Consider the following 20,810-nt stretch of genomic DNA (forward strand, 5'->3'; position numbering starts at 1 on the left):
CGTCATATCCAAAATGAAGAGAACAACAAACAATAACGAAATGAAATCATCAAATCATAGAGAGAAAATGCCCCCCGGTGCTAAAACAATGTGTCATCAACAAGCATGTCAAAAGCTTGAGAATTCCCAAGCTGCCCTCATGATAGCCAAACCGCCTCCTTGCGTCTCCACCGTACGCCCCTTACCGCGATCGTTTGGATCATCGCTCTTAGGAGGATTTCGGAGAGGCTGACTCGTGGGAATGGTGTCGTTACCCGCAAGGTCGACCCCGCGCCACCTCGAGGTGTCGGGGACGCCATATGTGCGGTAGTCTGTCATCTCCGAGTCGTTATCGAGCACGACTTTAATATTATTCTTAGGACCCCAGAATGTGGGCCGGTTCCTTTCGACCTTGGCGGTCGTCATGTTCGGCAACAAGCCCACCGTCCACCACATGCCGAACCGACCCTTGGCGTCCCGCGTAGCCCTTGCTGCCTTGGCGTTGTGCAGGACCCAGGACTTGTAGGCCCGACACTCATCTGCGTGATGCGCCACAAATGTCTTGGACCCGGCCTCGAGGGGAACACAAAACGCCACGAGATGGTGGAAGAAGATGCCCTTGAAGCTTTGGCTGTCGGCAGAGCACTCGCCGGCCACGTCGCACATGTCCTCAAGGACTCCTGCACGACCAAGCCCGCGCCACGGTGGTAGCTGGCCCGGCTCCAGATCTTGGATCCTGTCGAGGGGTTTGTCCTTCCCCAGATCCCAGCCAGAGGCCTTTATGGTAGACTTGATCAGCGCATGGCCCTCGTTGACCAAACTTTCGTCACCCTTAACCTTCCATAACCCTCGTAGCCCCGATAGAATGACGCCCTGGTTATATGTGAATACGGCGTCGTTGCGCTGGTCGCATTTTCGGTTGGTACTCTTAGGATCCGACATCCCAGATACGTGATAGCCATCGATGTAGAGGCCCTCAGGCATCTGGTTGGGGCCATTCTGCATTCCTACATCACGCAGCCACTGATGGCCCCGAACCGCCATGTCCAGATGAATCTTGAGATGCGGGCCCTTGGGGAACTTGACGATAAAAGGCGAGTTATTCGTGTCACCTGGGAAGTACAGGTACATGTTGATGCTCGCCGCGACCCAGAGCTCGTTTGTAATAGCGTTCTTGTAAAGCAGCAGTCGAGGGTTCCAGTTCATGCCGCCGCCGCAGTACTTATCATCCCAGCCGCGATCAGCCAGATCCCAAAACACGCGGCTTCGGTGGGCGAATGCCGATGTCCAGGCATTTCCAAAGTAGGAGCGAATGGGCGAGCGTGGGTTGAAAACGCTCTGATCCCCGGGGAGAGGCAAATGTGGCGGACTGCCGATCGCAACACCTTCCGGAAAGTACAGTTGAGTGTGCAGGTCGACGAACCGTACCGCGTCCAGCCACCCAAGAACAACCCAAAGCATGTCGTCAAAGGCTTGGCCGCGGATCCCAACATGATCCTGCCCATAGTAAAAAGCAATGACCTGGCTAAAGTACAGCGAGATGAGGTTTTCTCGCTCGTGCGCCTTTTTATCGTCCCTTGCTGCGTAGGACAGCGAAGTCAACGCGCCAGTGACATGCGTACCGATGATGGCGGCCGTCCAGTCAATGGCTGAGGGCCATGTTCCCACGCTGCTGTCATAGTACTCTCTTTGAAGTGTGTCTAGAGCGTTCACCATCTCGTCAAGAAGGCGAGGGTCAGCCCTGGCCACGCCAAGGGTGCCATTGTTTGCGGTAGAGTCTCTCGCTTCTGATGGTGTTGCGAGAGCAGTCGTCAGGTCAAGCCTTTGGGAGACCAGAGCAATGAGACAGCTCCACACCCTACTTGGACGCATGCTAGGCTCTGTTGTATGGGAGAATTTTCGAGAGAAGCAGACAGGATGGTGTCTGATGGAATTGAAACCGAGTTGAAGTGTGGATGCAGCAGGTCAAGATGAGATGAGCGGAGGCGTAAGCATAACCGGTAGGGTGGTCATCTGAATTTAGGATCTACCCGGGTGTCCATGAACAAAAAGGTTCTTACAGAGGAGGAGCTCGACTCAAAGGGCTATCCTGGACTGTATCTCTAACCCGGACTGGAGACAACCGTGAAAAAGATTCCCCGTGCAGAAAGAAATAATAAAAAGGAAAGGGAAAAAGAATGTAAGCGAATATAAGACATATGAAGACGAGACCCCCAGAAATTCATGCCTCAGCAGTGCAGTGGGTGGTTGGCTGCAAGGGGTGGGAGGAAAAAAGAAAAAAAAATTAAAGAGAGCTAAGCTGAATAGGAAGCCAAGAAAGACAACCAAAACCAAGGTCCAACAAGAAACTTCGATTGGCATTCCCGACCTGGCAAGGTTGGAAGGATTGAGGTGGATGCTGTTTGTCAGTAAAGGGAAGTTTCAAGTCAGCCGACGTGACGTTCTGACCGGAGTCAACTTCACCGTCGGAAGATGGTTGGTAGGTATCCATCATGCGTGCCAATACCATACCCCCCACGAGCGCTCCTTCTTGAAGTTAACACCCAAAAAATGTGTTCAATTCATTTAGGGTAAGGTCTTTGTTTTTCAAAACCCTTACCTATGTTTACCAAAAAAAAAGAAGGCCCTCCCTGATCTTTGCCACCCAAGGTGGTCTCGTTCATCCGTTCCCATGGTAGCAACACCTTTTGGGGAATAAAAAGTTTGCGGGAAACATGCAAGTCATAGATTCCAAAATAAATATGCAGGCCCGCCGCGTACGTAGACCCAAAAGACAAAAGCCAGCGCACCACCATCAAACAAGGGCTCACGTGGCATTCACATAGACCGTCGTACTGCATGTACCTCGAGTTACGAAAGCCCCCTTTTCCCCTCATTACGCGGGTGGGTGGGTACCTCGGGTGAATTCTCCACAAACCCCACGATCGCCAGGGGCCTTAGTGTCGACTGCCAAGTTGCTCAGCTTGCTCAGGTGGTATGGTCGCCAACTTGCCAAGGAGTGGGAGACTGCCTGCCCCCCTCGGGTGGTGGGAGTTTTTGGACCACGACGCTATTGTGAACCGAAGACTTGATCACAAGACATGAAGAGTAAACATAAATAAAGACGAAAGCAATAATAGAAAACAATCCATGGAGAATATGTTAGGGATTCGGGTCTACTTTGCTTGGAGACTAAGGTGACATTGCTGGCCAAAATATGTGCAAGGTCCCACGAGATGCATCGCTTTAGCCGCATGGGATGGAACCCGACTGCAGACACTAACTTCGGCGCCGTCTCTTAACAAGGTACCAACCTCCCCCGACGGAGATATTGCTTATTGTGTAACAGCACACATTAAAGGCTTGTTGGCTTTGTTGACAACAACGAAACAACAACGAATATAGGACGTGATTGCGTAATAGACACGCCGATTAAAGAGACCATTTTTTCTTCTTTCCCAAGTGCGGTTAAACGGCAATATCACCAGAACTTCCACATATGTATATATAGATTTTGACTCTTGTGTATACGTGAATTTCATTCTACTTTGGTCTAGTCTAGGTCTAGACGTAGTTGCACAGGATAACTGTTATTAGTACACATAGGTCAACATCGACAGTCTCAAGGCCAGAAGATATGAAAGAAGCAAACGTCAACAAGAAAGCTCCCGAAAGAAACATCGCTAGAGATGCTATCGCAAATAAACTTTGCACGTACTGGCGCAAGTGGTAGACAAACCCGTGAATTCCTCCATAAAATGGGGTGTTTCGGCATTTACATCCCTCATATGTCATTTCGGCTATCCCCGTTTGCTCAATCATTCCACTCATCATTCCGGACTCCGCTTGAGTTTCCGGCAGCCAGGCTACTTCTTCCAGGGGCAGCTGAAGATGCCGCCAATGGCGCATGCTCGTCATCGTCATCATCGTCGTCAAGATCGAGCGCTCTCGCCAGCTCATCGGGGTCCTTCATGCGCGCATCGGGATCAACAGACGCATCGATGTTGTGCTCGCCATCTGAGCGTCCTTGCTCGTGCTCATGAACACCGTCGTCGGCGCTGATGGAAATGCCCCTAGCGCCCCACTTCGCCCGTGAAGATCGAGGCTGTGTTCCGTTGGCACCGTGGCCTCCCAGCCCAGGCGCGTTCTCTTCATCCTCCTCGTCAACTTGGACGTGCTTGTTACCAAAGATGCGGTTGAGAAGCCAACCCCGGCGCATGTCGTCAGCGTCGACCACACCTCCATTTCGGAGCTTGACTCGTTGACGCGTGTAGTAAACCCAGGCAAAGTCTACATAGAGAGCAACCTGGATTATACCAAATATGACAGAGACCGCATTAGGTGGCCTTCCTGCTGGGTCTGCCGATCGCAAGATCCAGTTCACCAGGTACAACGCCCGATAAGAACCGAGGGTCAACAGGTAGTAAGAGTCGATGACGGTTGGAACGGTGGTTTGTCGCAAGAGGAGAAGTTGAGGAAGCACACAGACAGACTCGAGAATCTCCGAGAAGTCCCAGAGCCACTGTCACGGTTTGTTAGCCTTGTCAAATTCCTGCAAGGTGGAAGTAAAGATCGCATACCGTGCTGAAACCCCACGAGTTTTCGAGTATCATCATAACGAACGGGGAGATAGCGAGCGAGCCGCCAAAAACCGCCGCGCCGAGCTTCCACGCTACCTCCCTTTCACGCGTCCTGGGATATACCCATTGCATGATACCAACAATGTAAAGAGACGACGTTATGTAGAATAGTTTGAAGAACAGGTTCCACGCATATCTTTCTCGGAATATGTCGAGATACCTCGTGCAGAATACCACGGCGTAGAGGATCTGCGTGATAAGGGAAACACCTGGCAAGAATATTGTGTTAGTTGATACACTGGTTATATGTCGCGATGGCGTATCGGGGAGATGGCTAACATACCCTCGGAACTCCTGTTCCTATGGATCGCAAACATGAGAATGCATTTCGAAGCGAGGTGGGAGCAATCTCCCAGGATTCTGAATATCTATTGCAGTAAAGTTAACAATCATATCCTGAGTTGGTAAGACACATGTGATAGAAGAAGGCAGCTCACATTCCAAGAATCGACCATCTTGGGCGAAGTGGTTGGTGCGTTGCGCTGCGGAGTCTCGAGGTTGTCGATACCAATGATGTTCCGAATGTCGTGCTGCTAGGAACACCTATCTAATAGCCAGAATTGCGGTTCTCTCAACTCGAAATTGAAATCAGACCAAAATCAAAATGAAATACAAAATCAGTTTGGCGCTAGGATAGGCATTGAGGACACAGTCCTGAAGTATGGTTGTGAAGGCAGCAGGTCACCTCGAGTCATCCAGGCTGGTTCCAGCGGATTTGGCAGCTCAGTTGTCTGGGGACGGACGGGACGAAGACCAAAGGGTTGCGTGTCGGTCGGACCTTATCAAACCAAAGTTAAAGGCGCCACGATTCAAAGGCGAGTGACATAAATAACATTACTAAGTGTAACCACTCGCATAAAAACGCCTCAATGTACATGGTACGTAATGAACCTTAAACCATTTCCAAACTCTTGCTATTGTAAGAAAGACGACACTTTCAAGAGTTGAATAGGACAATATAATATATGCATGTATCCCAAAGTAGATTGTTTACATCATGCTGTTCACAAACATGTAATGCTACATTATACGTCGGTTTGCTTTGCTCACCACCTTCAGGCAGACGTGTACCCGTCTTGCCGTAAATAGGCTTGAACCTTTAAGCTGGCTAGGTGGGGTCTCTTGTGGGTCTCTGCGGTCGACCTGATTGGCGAACAAAGTTGGCGAAGAGGGGAGCTGCAATTGGTCCGTGCCACACTTTCCCACACAATCTGGTCGAAATTCCACGCAAAAAAAAGCCCATCAGAATTGATTGTCGACTACGACTATCGCGAACGAAGGCCGACGACAACCATCCGCCGACGACACATCCCCAGACCGCAACCATGGCCACCGAACTTACCGTCCAGTCCGAGAGGGCTTTCCAGAAGCAGCCTCACATCTTCCTCAACTCCAAGACCAAGGTCAAGTCCGCCCGGCCGGGCAAGGGCGGTCGCCGCTACTACAAGGATGTTGGTCTGGGTTTCAGGACGCCCAAGACTGCCATCGAGGGCCAGTACATCGGTAGGTGACGACTAGAGGAGATATGAATCTGGGTGGAAGACGAAATAGGATGCTGTCCGACTGCTGGCATTTGGGATTCCTGATCTTGGGCCTAATGGTCGGCGGGGAAATGGAATCCTAAATGTCGAAAAGAGGCGTCGCAGGAGCAGTTGGAACAGCAGAACATGGGAGACGAGGGAAAAACTATGAAAACGCGCGAACAATCAGCTAACCAGAAGCATTTGATATCATCAGACAAGAAGTGCCCTTTCACCGGCCTCGTGTCCATCCGTGGCCGTATCCTGAACGGTACCGTCATCAGCACCAAGATGCACCGTACCCTCGTCATCCGCAGGGAGTACCTCCACTTCATCCCCAAGTACGCCCGTTACGAGAAGCGCCACAAGAACCTCGCCGCGCACGTCTCCCCGGCTTTCCGTGTCGAGGAGGGCGACCACGTTACCGTCGGCCAGTGCAGGCCTCTCAGCAAGACTGTATGCCGCGTCCCAACCGCTCAGAATTTGTATCCCCTTCGATACCGCACAAGACTTGCTAACGCGCTCTCGCCCAATACAGGTCCGCTTCAACGTTCTGAAGGTTCAGCCGCGGTCTGACAAGGCCGTCAAGTCTTTTGCCAAGTTCTAAATTTGCAGGGTTTCTTTTACGGCATTCAAGGCGCGGTTTATTTTTGGGGGCTTTTCATTTTTTCCCACATGTTCCGGGATGGCGGTCAAACAGGGCTGGCTGCTTACACGCACCAAAAAAAATGATGCGACATAGGGGCAGCTAAAAATGAGAACTCGTTGGTCAACCGTTGATTAGGGAAGGCTTTGTCAGGGGACTGCGCTAGATACCCGCACGCTCTATGATTTGCTGAGGAACAGAGATATGCCACGACTGTTACGGTACTTTATTTGGCCATCTATGGATGTGTCGACGGTGAATTATGAGCTTTCGGCGTTGGCAAGGGAAAAAAAATAAAAACCAAGCCAACAGAAGGGTTAGGAGTATAGAGCCTTGATGAATATTCTGGACTCAGCATCTGCAACCGAGGTCGTGATTTGTATAAGATCCAGGTTGGTTGAGTTGCGAAGAATAGCAGGTTTTATTTGCTATCCCATCGCTTATTCTCAACAACATAGTAGTCTTAGCCTAAAGCGCCTTCGTATACTTCACTCATGTAGAAAACACAATGCAATTGCCTGCCCCCTGCTAGCATCCCCGCCAAAGCTTTCTTTCGATTCGGCTTACATAACCCGAAATTTCAACGTCACGACCAGCCCCTACGCGCGACGAGCTTTCTTTCATGGGAACCTCATATAGCATACGCCTTTTTTTTTTTTCACCAAAAAGCAGCGCAAGCTGTATTATGAGCTGATATCACTGCAGTGGGGATTAATTTCTTCGTAGCTCAGGATGGGGTGGTACGAAAGCATCTTTGGGGGCAAGGCTGCCGACCCATTGGAAAAGCTCGATCCCAAGCTCCGCGAGTTTCTCGACAAGGAGTCGCCCGTCAAGCTGCAAAAGGCCCAAGAAGAAGAAAGGCAGAGAAGAGAACAGCAACAAAAACAAGAGGCCGATGCGAAAGCCGCCGCGGCTGCACAAAAGACCGATTCACAATCTTCCTCATCGACATCTTCATCAGCGGCGGCAGACAAACCAAATGTGGTACCGAAGGAGTCCCTGTACCAGGACGGGCGGTACGCTCACCTGTGGAAGAACTACCGACCGCTGGACGAGATTGAGAGCGAGAGCAAGACCGACCACGAGAAGCTCCAGGACGTCTTGGAGGCCTACAAATCGCGCAAGGAGCAGATTGGGCGCGCGGCGCTCGAGAACTGCGCCCTGGAGCAGTTTGAATGGCGCGACTGCATGAACAATGGCAGCTGGGAGGCCAAGTTGACCATGTGCAGCAAGAAGGTCAAAAAATTTGAGAGGTGCTACTCGATGCAGGCTGTATGTCTCTTTTCTCTCTCTCTCTCTTATCTCTTTCTACCCGTCATTTCCCCTCCTCGAAGACGGGCGCCCTGATGCTGACTATGTGATACAAACAGAGGCTATTGAAGACTCTTGGTTATCTTTCAACCTACGACAGGCCACCTTCCGTCGATGAAGATATTCAGATGCACGCAGATGCCCTCTATCACCGCATGATTGAGCAGGAGGAAGCCATAGAGAAGGCCAAGGCCGAAAAGAGGCCCATCCCGCAGTTTGCTCCCCTGCCCATAAAACCCATTATCGCGGCAGAGGACGACAAGTTCCAACTTTCGCAAGAGCAGCGGAAGGAGATGCAGCAGAGACTGGCCAAGATCCCAGAGGCGGAGCGGGCCATGGAGGAGGAGGCCATCAAGGCCGAGTACAGGGCAAAGGCAGAGGTTGGACACAAGATCCAGGATTTATGGAAAGAGAATGAAAAGGACAGGGAGAAGCGGAAGAAGGAAGGCCAGGAGACTATCCTGGATAAGGTCTCCGGAATGTGGAAAGGAAACGGCGGCAACGATAAATGAGCCCATCTCTGGGTTTCCTATGTTGTTTAATGTGTGCGAGTCACCCACAACTGGTGCTGCCACAGGTGTGTAATATTTGTAAATAAGTGTACAGCCATGAGGACTACGAGACTAGAAAATGTACAGGACTGTAAAACGCGTTTCCTTGCTGTCTTGATCCCTTAATAATAGTTAATAACTAGCCACAATGGTTGGTATTTAACGCCGCAACACAAGATAAAGATCATCAGTCATCAGTTTTCATACAGCCAGAAGGGCCCTCATCTACCTTGAAGTGCGGCTGCAGCCCTTTCAAGGTACGCATTGAAACTCTTCACTTGGTCCAGCACACCAAGGCCATGCCCATTTGGACGGATCTGGTCTCCTACTCTGAGCATGAGCAGCTCCAGATTCGCCAAATCGGCTTGTTTCTGTTCTTTTGTCGAAAGCTCGGGTGCTGATCGACCCTCCTCAACGGCAAGCTCGATGTCTTGCATAGTAGATGAGATGTGGAGGCGATGCTGTACATAAAAAAAAATTCCGATTAGCTCCTAGAAAGTTCCAGAGAGTGCGTGGCTTATTGTGTTAAATATGTTTGCTTGCTTACCATGACCTTTTGGCTTTCATTTTCATGTTTCATCCGAAGCGCGTCTCTGCGTAGCGCGACCTGTTCACGCTCCTTTCTGACGTTGAGGATCTGATCGCGCAGTAGGCGCTTCTCCCTCTGTGCTGATCGGAGACGTCTCCGAAGAGTCTGAAGATTATCAAGTGCAATAGTCTAAAACGGTTTAGCATGATCAATCAGTATGCATGCACGAGTGCATATTTGGAAGAAATACGGCTTTGCTTACATGCTCGAGCATATTGGTCCGCAGCTCCTCTCGAAACGCCTCTACTGCACTCATCTTTATCTTGAGTTCTTTCCTCGTCGTAGCTTCTTCCACCTCGGAAGCTTTCTTCCGGAGGCTTCTCAATACATTCGCCGTCACCTCTTCACATAATTGTGAAAGGACATCAACAGAGTTGACGCCTTCACGACCCGCAAAAGGTATAGTCATACCCAGCGTTTCGTTTTCATCGTCTGCTGCGTCGTCCTCGTCATCAGTGCCGACTCGTTTTGGTCTTGTATATCGTTGAACAGGGATTTGGATGGAACCGCCCCGTTGATGTTCGCCCTCGCTCTCGTATGTCGGCGCTATTTTCTTCCCCTTTGAGCGGCCTGGGCCCGGCTTCTGATTTCTTTTTGATTTTAACGCCTTTGTCGCAGGCTGTTTCTGTACTGCCGGACTCGTCGCCGGAGGTGCCGCCCGGCGACGCTTTGCTCCCTTTGGCTGCCGTTCTTCTGCGGTTGAGCTCAAGTCTGGAGACGCATCCAGAAGATCGGCACGAGGACGCTTTGGACCCAGTCTTAAAGCTGCCTCTTGGTCGTTCGTCTCTTCAGCCTCCACAGATTCCTCACCCTCCTCCGCATCCCCAGAGTTGGGATGGCTATGGGTATCCCCAGGACGCGGGGCGGATCCTGAACTACTTTCCGCTCCTTGTGAGCCTTCAGACGGTATCGGAGATAGCTCATTAATGGTTTCCTCCTCGATGGCCGGCTGCTTTTGAGGCTCCTGTTCAAGCACCGGGCTGGTAGCCTCGATGACCTTATGTTGTGAGATTCGCGGTCTTGCTCTTCCTCGTGTCTTCTGTAGTATCCTGGCAATCGGAGAGGACTGTGTAACAGTTACTGTCGCTGTCACCGTCGGATTTTCAGGAGACAGTTCATTGGCTGTAATATCTGAGTCCTTGCCCGTAGCATCTAGATCTGCGCCCCTCGTCTCATCGACCACAGCCTCATCAGAAACCTGTGATAACCTGGCGCTTCTCCTGGATGACGATGATGCCGGTACTACGGGGCCGGCCCTGTTGGCTGCTGACAGTCTCTTTGCTCGTAATCTCCTCTCCGCTGGCGAAGAAGAATCAACAGTATGATCAGGATCCCGTTGGGCTGATGATAGATACTGTTGTAGAATCGTACTCTGGTTGGCAGCAGCGCTAATGCGTGCCGGTACTCTCCTCCTGTGCCCACTGCCTGGAGCGTCGGCTGGGCTCTCCGTTACCTCCTCCAAAGGTTTTGATGACTTCTTTGCTGATCGGGAGACGCTACCGTTGGGAGGCCTGGCTTGATCGTTTGCAGCATCAGGCGTCCCTTGGCCGTCATTAGGGGAAGAAGTTGCCGCGACCTCGGTTCTTGAAAGTTGACCTGGCTGTGATACATCCTGAGGATCCTGAGGACTGGTTGCAACTCTTTCTGATGGCGATTGTGGTTGATCTGAGCCTGCAGCAGATATCTCTTTCTCGACTTCCAAAGGTTCTGACGCTGGCTCAGCTAATGGCTCTTCTTCATCAAGTAGAACGAATTCGCCAAATGATATATCCTCCACTTGGTGAACTCTGGATGTGTAATTTTGTCAGCTAGTCGTCCAAATATGCGGGCCAGTCATTCATTCACTCCTATTATTTTGTGTAAAAAAATTAAAAAAGAAGAAAAAAAAAGAATCACAATGACTGATATTATAGGGAGCATTACCGGCCTCCGCGCAGCCTCTCGTTCATGCGCTCCTCACGACCTGATATTGGGGGAAGCCTCGTTAGCTAGTTCATGACACAATCAATTCAGGTGCTTCTTACTAGTTGCCATCCTGCGTGGAAGCCCTTAGATGCAACTTTTCCATCAAAAGAGTAGTAGTAGTAGTATGCATGCATTCACTCAAGCCCATCTTTCGTTCGTTTTGCGACGGTTATGGGTTGTGAATTTAGTCCAAGTCATTGAGACGCGTTAGCTGAGACGCGACTGAACCATGGCGGGACTGGCTACCTTAGCTAACTAAATTACCTTTCTAGTGTAGAGGTACCTGGCAAGCCTGGGTACTTTGGATTTCGACAGACTTGGCAACTACTTCGGAGCCAGTCGGGTGTGGGGCTTGCGGCAGTGTAACCCCACTAAACATGGTTGCATGCACTCGGTACCTAGTAGCCTTTTAGGGCATGTCTATTCTACGGTAGTTCTAGACTAGAACTAAATGTACCTCTGGCTCAGATCTTGATTTGGCAAACAAAAAGGTTTTGTTGATGGCTTACAGAGATGGGTTGAGGGCGGACATGTACTCAACTGCTGCAAATCAAATCTGCAGTCGTATCAGGTCAAGGAAATTCCCAAAAGGGCTTATACTATGCATTGCGTGGCGGCCAAAGCAGCCGACTCGCAAATGAGCACAATGGGAAGCAACCATATAAAACAAGTGCAGAAGCATCGGAAACGGCCCACTACTTGCAAATTGGGTCAGTTTACCACCCAAATTGACCCGGCGTGAGACAAGGTGGTCGGGATGGTTCAATGCATTGTAATGCTCATGCTGGTCAGGTAGGTACTTAACTCCACCTTCTGCGTGTAGTAAGTACATGGTAAGTAACTCTCTGATGGCGAGGAGGCTTGAATGGGATCGGCTTGTTACGTTGCTTGCAAAAAAAAGGAGACGTGAAATTTGACATCGGCATCTTGGCAGGTCTAACTTAATTCCATTGGTGCTGGTGTCAACATTTACGTTGGCCGCCTAGTTGGCCGGCGCATTGCATCTTTGTTTTAGTCGTCAATGGTGGATTATTGGTTCGTTCCCTGCCCTTCACAGCAGATAAAATTTCAATGGCGGCTCCTATGAGGCCATCTGAAGTGACCCAAACGAGGTCAAAAAAAAAAAAAAAAAAAAAAAAAAAAAAAAAAAAAAAAAAAAAAAAGACGAATCGGAAAGGAGTAATGCAATATCAGCACACGTGCAGCTAAGATTTGGTTGGGTAGGCTCCTTTGTAGCCTCACGTTGTTGGAATCGGGATGGATGGCAAGAGAGAAACGTGCTGCCTGGGCAAGCCTGAGCCCTGGAATGGGATGCATGACAAGCCCCACTGCGGTTCCCTTATTCGCGGACCCCCAGTCCTACTCATACCCACAAATGTATTGTAATGTACACCTACGTACGAATACAATAAACATGTACGTAGTAATGTAGATGGATGGGAGGGAGGTGGGTGCCCGGGATAACTGCAGTAGTACCTTAATTAGTAGCATTGTTTTGGGGGCCCGGGCATCCTGCGCCCAACGCCGCCCCGTCCGCTCTTCGCATGGATTCGAGGGAGGATTTATATTTCGACACTGCAGGTTAGTCTGCTCGAGCCTTAACTTTAAGCATTTTTGTTTAACGGGTGCCGTCTCCAATCAACGTCCGATCACCTCGTTGCCCTGCTTCAGTTGCTCGTACCACCCCGATTTAGCGTCTCACCAACGACCAGAGAGCGAAGGGCAAGAGACCTAGGCAGCCCGCGACCGGAGCCGAATTTGCTGTTTTTTTTTTTTTTTTTTTTTTTTTTTTTTTTTTTTTTGGGGCCGGAAGGGAACTGTAATCTGACAGAGACCTCATCAGCCGCGAAGACGAGAGAAGGCGCGTGATCAAAAGATTCGCGGGCACCTGGGTACCTACTTGGAAGGCTACGATACGTTTCAACAAACAGTTCATAACTACCAACTAACCTTACCTACCTTACCTACTTTCGCACGACGCACCGGGACCTACCTACCCACCCTACGTTACCTTTGCCCTACCTAGCTACATACCTAGGTACCTACCTACCTACTTTTTTTAGCCAGCCGTTCAGATTGCGCGTTGCATCCGAGCGCCTGTGGTCTTCGTAGCGCTGTGCACAACCTCGTACTCGCACAATTTATCACGCAATCGTTAATCCCGGTTCCGGGAAACATTCAGTCTTTTACAACTGTCTGCAACTCGGTAGAGAACAAAGGTGTTGAGACCTCACAACAAGGCGCCGAGATGAAGAAGAAGGCCACCGACCAGCTCGTCTACGAGTCGATCTTTCCACGTCCTAAACCGACCGATCCATATGACTTCCCCAGCTTCCTGGAGCGAAACCTCGTCCTCGAGGTTCGCCAAGAGGTGCATTCCTTCTTCGGATACATAAGCGACTTGGAGTCCAAGTATCCGGGATTAGACTACACACACCCGACGCATCGCATGCGACTCAGCCGCTGGTATTGGCATGGGCGTCTTTTCTGCGCATTTGATTCACTTGGCCTGACCGACGCCGAGATCCACGGACTTACAAAGTGGGAAGGCACAAAGTGGGCCAAGGAGCGCTACGAGAAGGATCAAGGTATCATCATCCGTGACACCACGGCCGATTTCATCGGACAATGGGTACCGCCCGAAGAGCGCCCGGCCTCACCTTCCTCCTCGAGCAGCCATGGTGACCAGGAGGCGAGGGCCGAAGATAGCGACGATGAGGTTCAGGCGAGCGTTGGTGTTGAGCTTAACGAGCGTCTAGTCCAGCGGGCGGCTGCTCATCTTGCTGGTGACATGTCTGAGCCTTTGGACGAGGAGTGGGAGCAGTGGCTCAAGGCTGCTCTCGAGGCGGGTGAGTTTCCTTTGATCGAAGCCGAGCTGCAAAACCGGCAGGCGGGTAACAGACCATTCGACATCAACTTGGCACATGTCGTACCGCAACATATTATGGCCGCAGCAACCTCGGGGCGCTGGAGCGATGTTCCAAGTGCATTGCAGAGCATTTTACGTCCAGAGTTGCAGCGAGCTGGCCGTAACAGGCCTGAGGCGCGTGTCCCCTTGAGCCAGAACTTCGCACGCAGGACCCCCAGTGAAAGAAACTGGCTTGCCGCCTCACGCTCTGTCAGTGCTAGACGACCCGTTCCTGAAGCAGAGACCGACCAGACAAGCTTAGCAGATCCCGTCCAACCACTGCCTTCTTCTCGAGAAAGGGAGTTCACACCATCGTATGGAAACCGGCCAGTCGAGCACACGAGACGACGGGCTGCAGACCGCCTCGAAGCCGAGGCCGTCGCGGCTGCGGCTCTGCTCGAGAGGCCCCATGAAGGTACCCCCGGCAGACGAGCTGAGGCCGAGTTTTTCCTCACGCGGATCGCGGAAAGGAATAGACTTCGATCCAGTCTCACAGAGCGTAGACCAACTCCGGAGACAAGAAGAGTCACATCATCAGCCATGCCACGGCCAACCGCAACAGTACGCGTACCAACCCAACCCTCTCAGATCAACCATCAGGATTCCCGCGGGTCAGCAACCCCCTCTGCCAGCGCCAGCGCCACAGCCACACGCACCTCATCCCCGGCTCACCGACCACCTGGTTCTCTATCCTCCGACCTTGAGGCACTCAGCAGGGCCCGCGAAGCCGTCATGAATCGCGCGGCCGAGGCTGCTTCAGAACAACAAGCTAGCCCCAACACCCCACCGTCAGAGCAAGAGCGTAGACGGCTTCGGTTGCCCACCACAGAGGAGCTCATGGCCCTGGAGGAGGCTGCAGCAGCAGATCGTCGATCCTTACTCAACATCCAACGTGACCTCACGAACCTAACACAAAGGTATCACGAGTTGAGTGCCTCCAACGTAGCTGAGCCCGGAGCAGCTAGGCGTCGGATCACGGTGCGGATCCCTAGCATAGGTCCTGCCCCGCCCACCACTGAGCACACCCCGTAGGCTCAGATAGACGACACAGCCCCTTTGGAGGTGATTCTCATGAACATTGGTGTTTTTTTTTTTTGTTTTTTTTTTGGGCAGAGTATTCATTTTTCCAATATAGCGTTTGTGGTAGAGTAGAGCCCCAAAAAAAACTATTGCCTTCGGTCATCATCTTCATCCACGCCTCTGGAGATAGCCTGGTTGAAAGGTCTTGTTTCTTCTCATTATGTCTATTCTTGTTTTTTTTTTTTTTATTTTTTGTTTTTTTTTAGCAAGCATAGGAGGTATACTAATTGGGACATGAATGGCGGATATTCAGGAGCTAAAAACTACACCTTTTTGTTTTGTCCCTTGCCTTTGATTTTTTGACACTCTAGCATCATCTTGCGTTGCCTTATTTGTTTTCTTGCCTTCAATCATGAATAGATTCTACTACAAGAGCACATTCTGGTCAACTATGGAGAATATCGCATAGAGGCAGACGGGATCGAAGCGGACCGCGGTAATTAATGCATATTTCGGTTTTTTCAGAGCACATCTGATGAACATGCAGACCGTATAAGTTTTCCTGGCAGATGGTGTGACAACCTACACGGTAGTAGTTCGCACGATCATCTCATGGGTCTTTTCTTTTTGCTAAAGATGAAACTAATCCCTAGAGGGCTTAGACAACAACTACATGCATGGTGTCAAAAGGCGACTCGTAACCTCAACGCCAAATTCATTTAATTCCATTTGAGCTTTTTTGCCTGCCATACAATGATATTTTATAAAAGGAAAAAGTTCGATCGTAAAAATAAGAAAGAAAAATCATCCACGCTGCCTTTAAAACGCCAAACGCAAAACTCCATACAAAAGTGAAAATAAAATGCATACCAAAGCTGCAAAGTAAGAAATAAACACAGCTGAAGCGACAGCCAGTGATCATTCCCTAAGTGCATCAGCACGTAGAAATAAACAGTCTCATCAGGATCATGGTTCAAGATGTGACCACTCGGGAATGGCCTTGATCTGCTGCCACATGAACTTCTCGAGCTTGTTGGCTGATTTCGCATACGGAGTTGACTCGTTGTTGTACTTGCGGCAGTTGTCAAAAATGAGCTTGGCATCGCGGATAAAGTCCTCGGGTGTCGGGTACTGGTCCATCTCGAGCTTGTTCTCCATGGTGGACAGGTCCATGGGCTCCTTGATAACCTCGTAGTAGTCGGCGACGTCGTCCTTGTTGACGGGTACCAGGAACGGCCACGCGCTCTGGTGGTTTTGCATATCGTTGAGCAGGTGAAGCAGCTGGTTGTAGTTTGGTCCGTGGCGTGGCTGCCTCGCCAGCTCGTCCATGTCGGGGGACCAGCCCGAGGCGCGGATGGCGCTGATTGACAGCGGGTCGATGGGCTCAATTCCGTTCTTCCATTGCTTGGGCGGCTGATGAACGATGTGGGATTTTGAAAATGCGCGGATCTTGGCGTGGACGCACTCCTTTTGCTTCAGTAACATGCGACCCATTTCAAGATATCGTATGCGCGGGAGCATGCTGCACTGCATTATGGTGCCGCCCTCGTAGTCCTTGATGTAACCCATCCATACCGACTTTGGTAAGGTGATTTCCTTGGTAAACCCCTGTTTTTTGAAGTATCCAATGGCGTAATTATCTGCGTACGTAAGGAAGTGCATCACATCCGACGTGGCTTTCACGTAGTCTTTCAAATGCGACATGAGATGCGCGCCATAACCCTTGACCTGCTGATCACTGCTTATAGCGCAAAACACAATCTCTGCAAACTGGCGACCTTTGAAGGGGCGGTACGTAATGCCACCGACGACCTCAAGTGGCTTTTTGACAATGGCGATGGAAAGGTGTGTTCGGTCGTAGACGAGGCGCGCAATATAGTCCTTTGGCATCTTGGGGAGTTGTTTCTGAAAGATGCATTTCAACCCAGTCAGGATGATGAGGGACTCGCGCTCGTTGTCATTGTTCACAACGCGAAACTCTATCTCGCCGTTGCGCTCCTCGATAACGGCCGGCTTCTCGGGGAACGGGATCCGTGCTATCTCGGTGGGCTTCTTCTTCTCGGGCGAGTCGGGCGATTCATGTTTTGGTCGTTTCGACGACACTGGAGAAGCTGGGTCCTCGGTTGCTTTGCGCTTGCCATTTGTACCTGTCAAGAGCGGGTGGGGTTGGACGAGCTGTTAGACAAAGACAATACTGCAGCGCGATGGCAACGCAAAAGCGCCGAGAAGCAAGAGTGGGGGGAGAAAAAAAAAGCAACAGCTTACTTACTATCTTCTGTTGCCGTAGACATTTGTGACTTTTGTTGTAGGTTTTTTTTTTCTTGTGTCGTGGGGAGACCTCTATAGATCTATTTGTTGCTGACTTGGCATCTCGTCGATGAGGATCGTGTCGCGTTAAACGGTTTGGCGACGGCGGAGAGTTGATGTTTGATTGAATTGTCGTCACTGGTCGTTTTAGCTTATCGTAGCTCGAAGGTTCCACGTGATAAGTGCTAGTCTAGAACTAGACAAGGAACATGGCCCCGCCAAGCCAATCATTGATCCCCCGCAAGTGGGATGGAGACCCGACTGCCTGCGGGAGGGAACAAGGCAGGGGGTTGTTCGACAGGGGAACGGACGGTCGGTACATTCACGATTCGATTTAGCCACGGTAGCTTTGGAGCTCTCTAGAGTAGTTGTGGGTGGACGTGACGACGACATTGAGAACCACGACACATTTCCAATTGATCTGACGACTCCATTACCCAGAGGAAATCTCGCGGTAAACTAACAAGACATCAATTGACCGAGGTAAGACTGTAATACTTTGTTGTTTCTTTCCTTTTATTTTTTTTTCTTTCCTTTTTTCTTTTATTCCCGTCATCAGACCGTACTCCTGCAAGTTCCAATCCATTGCATTGCGAACGTCTCCGCAGGCTCAACTTGTCTTTGTGGACAATGTTTGTCCTTGACCTTGCAGCTCTTGACAAGCAAAGCTAACCTCATGTCTTTGACCACCAGCATTGACGCATACGACACCAAGTCGCATTCAAAAACAACCACAAGGACGAAGCACATGGATTCCTCACTATACCAGCTCTGGCAGGAGTCGTCCAACGACCTCTTCCACCCAACTTTGGCCAAGGGCAACCAGACTCTCGCCGCTGCCCTTCTGCTCGCACTCGGCATCACCTCGACCGGTCTTTTCGCTTTGAGTAGGCCTCTCCCCGCAGCATTCCCTTGAGACCGTGGTGTTGGCTCGGAGTCTCACGTTCTCTTCAATTTAGACCGCTCGTTCGTAAATATTATCGCTCTTGGTGTACCAGCGTCACTGGCATTGGCGTAAGACTCCCTGAAACGGAACCTTGGGGTCCAGAATTGATACAATCAAATACCAGTCTAACAACAGATATGTATATATAGGTTCGGTGTGGTCTACTTGTTCTGCGCAGTTGGGGTGTATGTTTAAGAAGAAGTGCAAGATACCCGCTCCAGAACAGGAGCACTATCCGTAACCTTTAGTCGGATAAAGAGCCTCTCCTTTAGGGGCCCAAATCAAAGCCGCTTTCTTGTTCTGTGACCCGTACTTGGCAGTGACAACCGGCTTTGATATTCCTTGAGATTCTCATCACTTAAACAGATATTCATTAAAACACAAACAACATGGCGGAGTCTGCCAGGTCGCAGTCGGGTCCTGGGCTCTTTAGGGCCGTGACGAGTTCGACTCGTCCATTACATCAGCTTTTGAGGGCAATCAGCTTTACAAACAAGATCCACGTTGAAATTTCTGAAGATGGTATTCGGTTCACTGCGGAGCACGTTCGCGTTATGCAAGGTAGGCTCGTCACGGGAGAGGCTCAAAGATAGTGCTGCTACCTTTGTTTTCCTTGGTTCAACCGAGATACTGACCCTCCGGACTAGGCGTTGCTTCCCTGAACAAGGCCCTCTTCAGCAGTTTTGTCTTGAACCTTCCAGAGGCGGCTCCTCAAGGCGAAGAAGATGAAGAGAACACACCCGTGCTTCCGAATTTCCAAATCTCCCTTCCAGCACTCATAGAAACCCTGCAGCTTTTTGGTCTTGCGGATGCAGCTGCTCGGCAGGCCAAGACGGAGGCGGACCCTTACCGCAGCAATCTGAGAAATTATCGTCCCGACGCCTTTAGTAACCAAACCCTAGGCGTTGCGGGCACGTGCTGTCTTTCTTACTCGGAAGAGGGTGCGCCATTCAGCATCAACATGGAAGAGGCTGGCGTCAACACCACTTGCAACCTGGTGACGTACCTCCCCGACGCCCCAGAGGATATTCCATTTGACCGCGAGGACATATCGTTCAAGATCATCATGCAATCGCGCTGGCTCCTGGACGCGTTGGCCGAGCTGGCGCCCACCTCGCCCAACCGCCTGACCATCACTGCGTCGAAACGTGAGCCTTTCCTTCGCCTGTCGGGCTCGGGGCCGCTGGGCAGCTCAAGCGTGGACTTTTCCAGGGGCAGGGACCTGCTCGAGACGTTTTCGGTGCGGGAGCGCTGGGTACAGAGCTTCAAGTTTGACATGGTCAAGTCCGCGAGCGAGGCGATGCGCATCTCGAGCAAGGTCAGCCTCAGGGGTGACGGGCAGGGCGTCCTGAATTTTCAGTTCATGGTCGAGGTCGAGGGTGGTGGGATGCAGTGGTTGGAATTCCGCTTCGTGCCTTATCTTACCAGGGAAGATGACGATGAGGACGACGCTGCTGCTGAGGATGACGAGGATGATGATGGCCAGGAGTGAACGCATTTTTTTTTCTTAGAAAGGTGCAGCGCAAGGCCCCTGAACCCCTTTGTTCAATGCCATGGTCTCTTTTCCTTTCTCTCTACTTTGCACCAATTGCCGAGCAGGCCAGACCAGCTTTTCTCATTTTTTGCGACATTTTGCCAAGATAGGTGTTAGGTTACCTATTTTTGTTCTCTATGGTTTCTTGGTCATGCCATTCGACCGTGCCTTTGATTCAACGTCTCCATAATAAGCTGCATTTCATTTCCCAAAAACAATCGTCAGGTCGTGGACAGGAAGCCGCTAGGAAAGCATGTAGACGTAACCGTCAGCCTCCGTAGCGCCGAATATCACTCTGCCGACCCTCGTCGCCCAGGCATACATACATACATACATGGATCAGATCATATGTATGCAAAGTCCTTTGGGTTTCCCCATTTAAGCAACCAACCATATCATATGCAAGGTATCGACCAAAAAAAAAATTGCCTGAAATACACAAAAACAAAAAAAACGTCAACCCGACGACCCGGGGGCATTTGTTTGTAGCTCACATCGTGGTAGGGTAGGGTTACAGCGAGTCCACCCGCATTCCCCTCATTGGCGGCCCACCAACACCGCTTTCTGCTGATATGCCTCTTTGATTGATGCTATTTTGATCACGGTGCATCTGCAAGCTGAGAGAACCGTACCGTACAAAACAAGACATTGCCGAGCACACACCCCTCCCCCAATGATCGATCTTATCCCCGACGGGAGGGGATGGGATGCGCTTGTTCCTAAAAGTTCGGAGAATTTTAGTTTGGTCTTTGGTCAGGACCCTACTTGACCGACCCAAAGAATTGCTATCCCGTACCTTGTACCGTTGGCAAATTATGGTATTTCTGGATTTGGTGATGCAAATATTCTAGGTACCTATGAGATGCCTCTCTGGGGAATGAGGATCGGCGTGTATGAGGCTTTGGTAGTCAAACG

The 20,810-nt window shown here is 50.7% G+C and overlaps 8 protein-coding genes across 8 annotated transcripts; 4 read left to right on the top strand and 4 right to left on the bottom strand.

The window, feature by feature from the left end:
* Window positions 1-108: 108 nt before the first annotated feature.
* On the bottom strand, window positions 109-1,851 carry PgNI_00311 (uncharacterized protein; the record flags this gene model as incomplete). The annotated part of the gene is made up of 1 exon (XM_031120393.1): window positions 109-1,851. One exon carries the CDS (start codon window positions 1,849-1,851, stop codon window positions 109-111), a length of 1,743 nt encoding a protein of 580 aa, XP_030987245.1.
* A 1,638-nt stretch (window positions 1,852-3,489) lies between these two features.
* Window positions 3,490-5,332, bottom strand: PgNI_00312 (uncharacterized protein). The gene is made up of 4 exons (XM_031120394.1): window positions 5,036-5,332; window positions 4,882-4,966; window positions 4,539-4,807; window positions 3,490-4,480 (listed from the first exon to the last, which is right to left on the bottom strand). Exons 1-4 carry the CDS (start codon window positions 5,051-5,053, stop codon window positions 3,773-3,775), a joined length of 1,080 nt encoding a protein of 359 aa, XP_030987244.1. The 5' UTR covers window positions 5,054-5,332; the 3' UTR covers window positions 3,490-3,772.
* A 541-nt stretch (window positions 5,333-5,873) lies between these two features.
* On the top strand, window positions 5,874-7,273 carry PgNI_00313 (uncharacterized protein). Its single transcript, XM_031120395.1, has 3 exons — window positions 5,874-6,101; window positions 6,336-6,574; window positions 6,657-7,273. Exons 1-3 carry the CDS (start codon window positions 5,924-5,926, stop codon window positions 6,723-6,725), a joined length of 486 nt encoding a protein of 161 aa, XP_030987243.1. The 5' UTR covers window positions 5,874-5,923; the 3' UTR covers window positions 6,726-7,273.
* A 72-nt stretch (window positions 7,274-7,345) lies between these two features.
* Window positions 7,346-11,390, bottom strand: PgNI_00314 (uncharacterized protein). Its single transcript, XM_031120396.1, has 6 exons — window positions 11,240-11,390; window positions 11,139-11,178; window positions 9,418-11,002; window positions 9,174-9,344; window positions 8,133-9,087; window positions 7,346-8,034 (listed from the first exon to the last, which is right to left on the bottom strand). The coding sequence occupies exons 1-5, from the start codon at window positions 11,247-11,249 to the stop codon at window positions 8,848-8,850; spliced, it is 2,046 nt and encodes a 681-aa protein (XP_030987250.1). The 5' UTR covers window positions 11,250-11,390; the 3' UTR covers window positions 7,346-8,034; window positions 8,133-8,847.
* On the top strand, window positions 7,497-8,587 carry PgNI_00315 (uncharacterized protein; the record flags this gene model as incomplete). The annotated part of the gene is made up of 2 exons (XM_031120397.1): window positions 7,497-8,036; window positions 8,135-8,587. The coding sequence occupies 2 exons, from the start codon at window positions 7,497-7,499 to the stop codon at window positions 8,585-8,587; spliced, it is 993 nt and encodes a 330-aa protein (XP_030987249.1).
* A 2,038-nt stretch (window positions 11,391-13,428) lies between the features above and the next one.
* Window positions 13,429-15,120, top strand: PgNI_00316 (uncharacterized protein; the record flags this gene model as incomplete). The annotated part of the gene is made up of 1 exon (XM_031120398.1): window positions 13,429-15,120. The coding sequence occupies one exon, from the start codon at window positions 13,429-13,431 to the stop codon at window positions 15,118-15,120; it is 1,692 nt and encodes a 563-aa protein (XP_030987248.1).
* Window positions 15,112-18,276, bottom strand: PgNI_00317 (uncharacterized protein; the record flags this gene model as incomplete). Its single annotated transcript, XM_031120399.1, has 3 exons — window positions 15,112-17,255; window positions 17,378-17,405; window positions 18,103-18,276. The coding sequence occupies 3 exons, from the start codon at window positions 18,274-18,276 to the stop codon at window positions 16,075-16,077; spliced, it is 1,383 nt and encodes a 460-aa protein (XP_030987247.1). The 3' UTR covers window positions 15,112-16,074.
* PgNI_00318 (uncharacterized protein) lies at window positions 17,976-19,853 on the top strand (the record flags this gene model as incomplete). Its single annotated transcript, XM_031120400.1, has 5 exons — window positions 17,976-18,302; window positions 18,375-18,429; window positions 18,511-18,546; window positions 18,768-18,922; window positions 19,009-19,853. The coding sequence occupies exons 1-5, from the start codon at window positions 18,092-18,094 to the stop codon at window positions 19,851-19,853; spliced, it is 1,302 nt and encodes a 433-aa protein (XP_030987242.1). The 5' UTR covers window positions 17,976-18,091.
* Window positions 19,854-20,810: the final 957 nt, after the last annotated feature.

Source organism: Pyricularia grisea, assembly GCF_004355905.1.
Source record: "Pyricularia grisea strain NI907 chromosome Unknown Pyricularia_grisea_NI907_Scaffold_1, whole genome shotgun sequence".
Lineage (NCBI taxonomy): Eukaryota > Fungi > Ascomycota > Sordariomycetes > Magnaporthales > Pyriculariaceae > Pyricularia > Pyricularia grisea.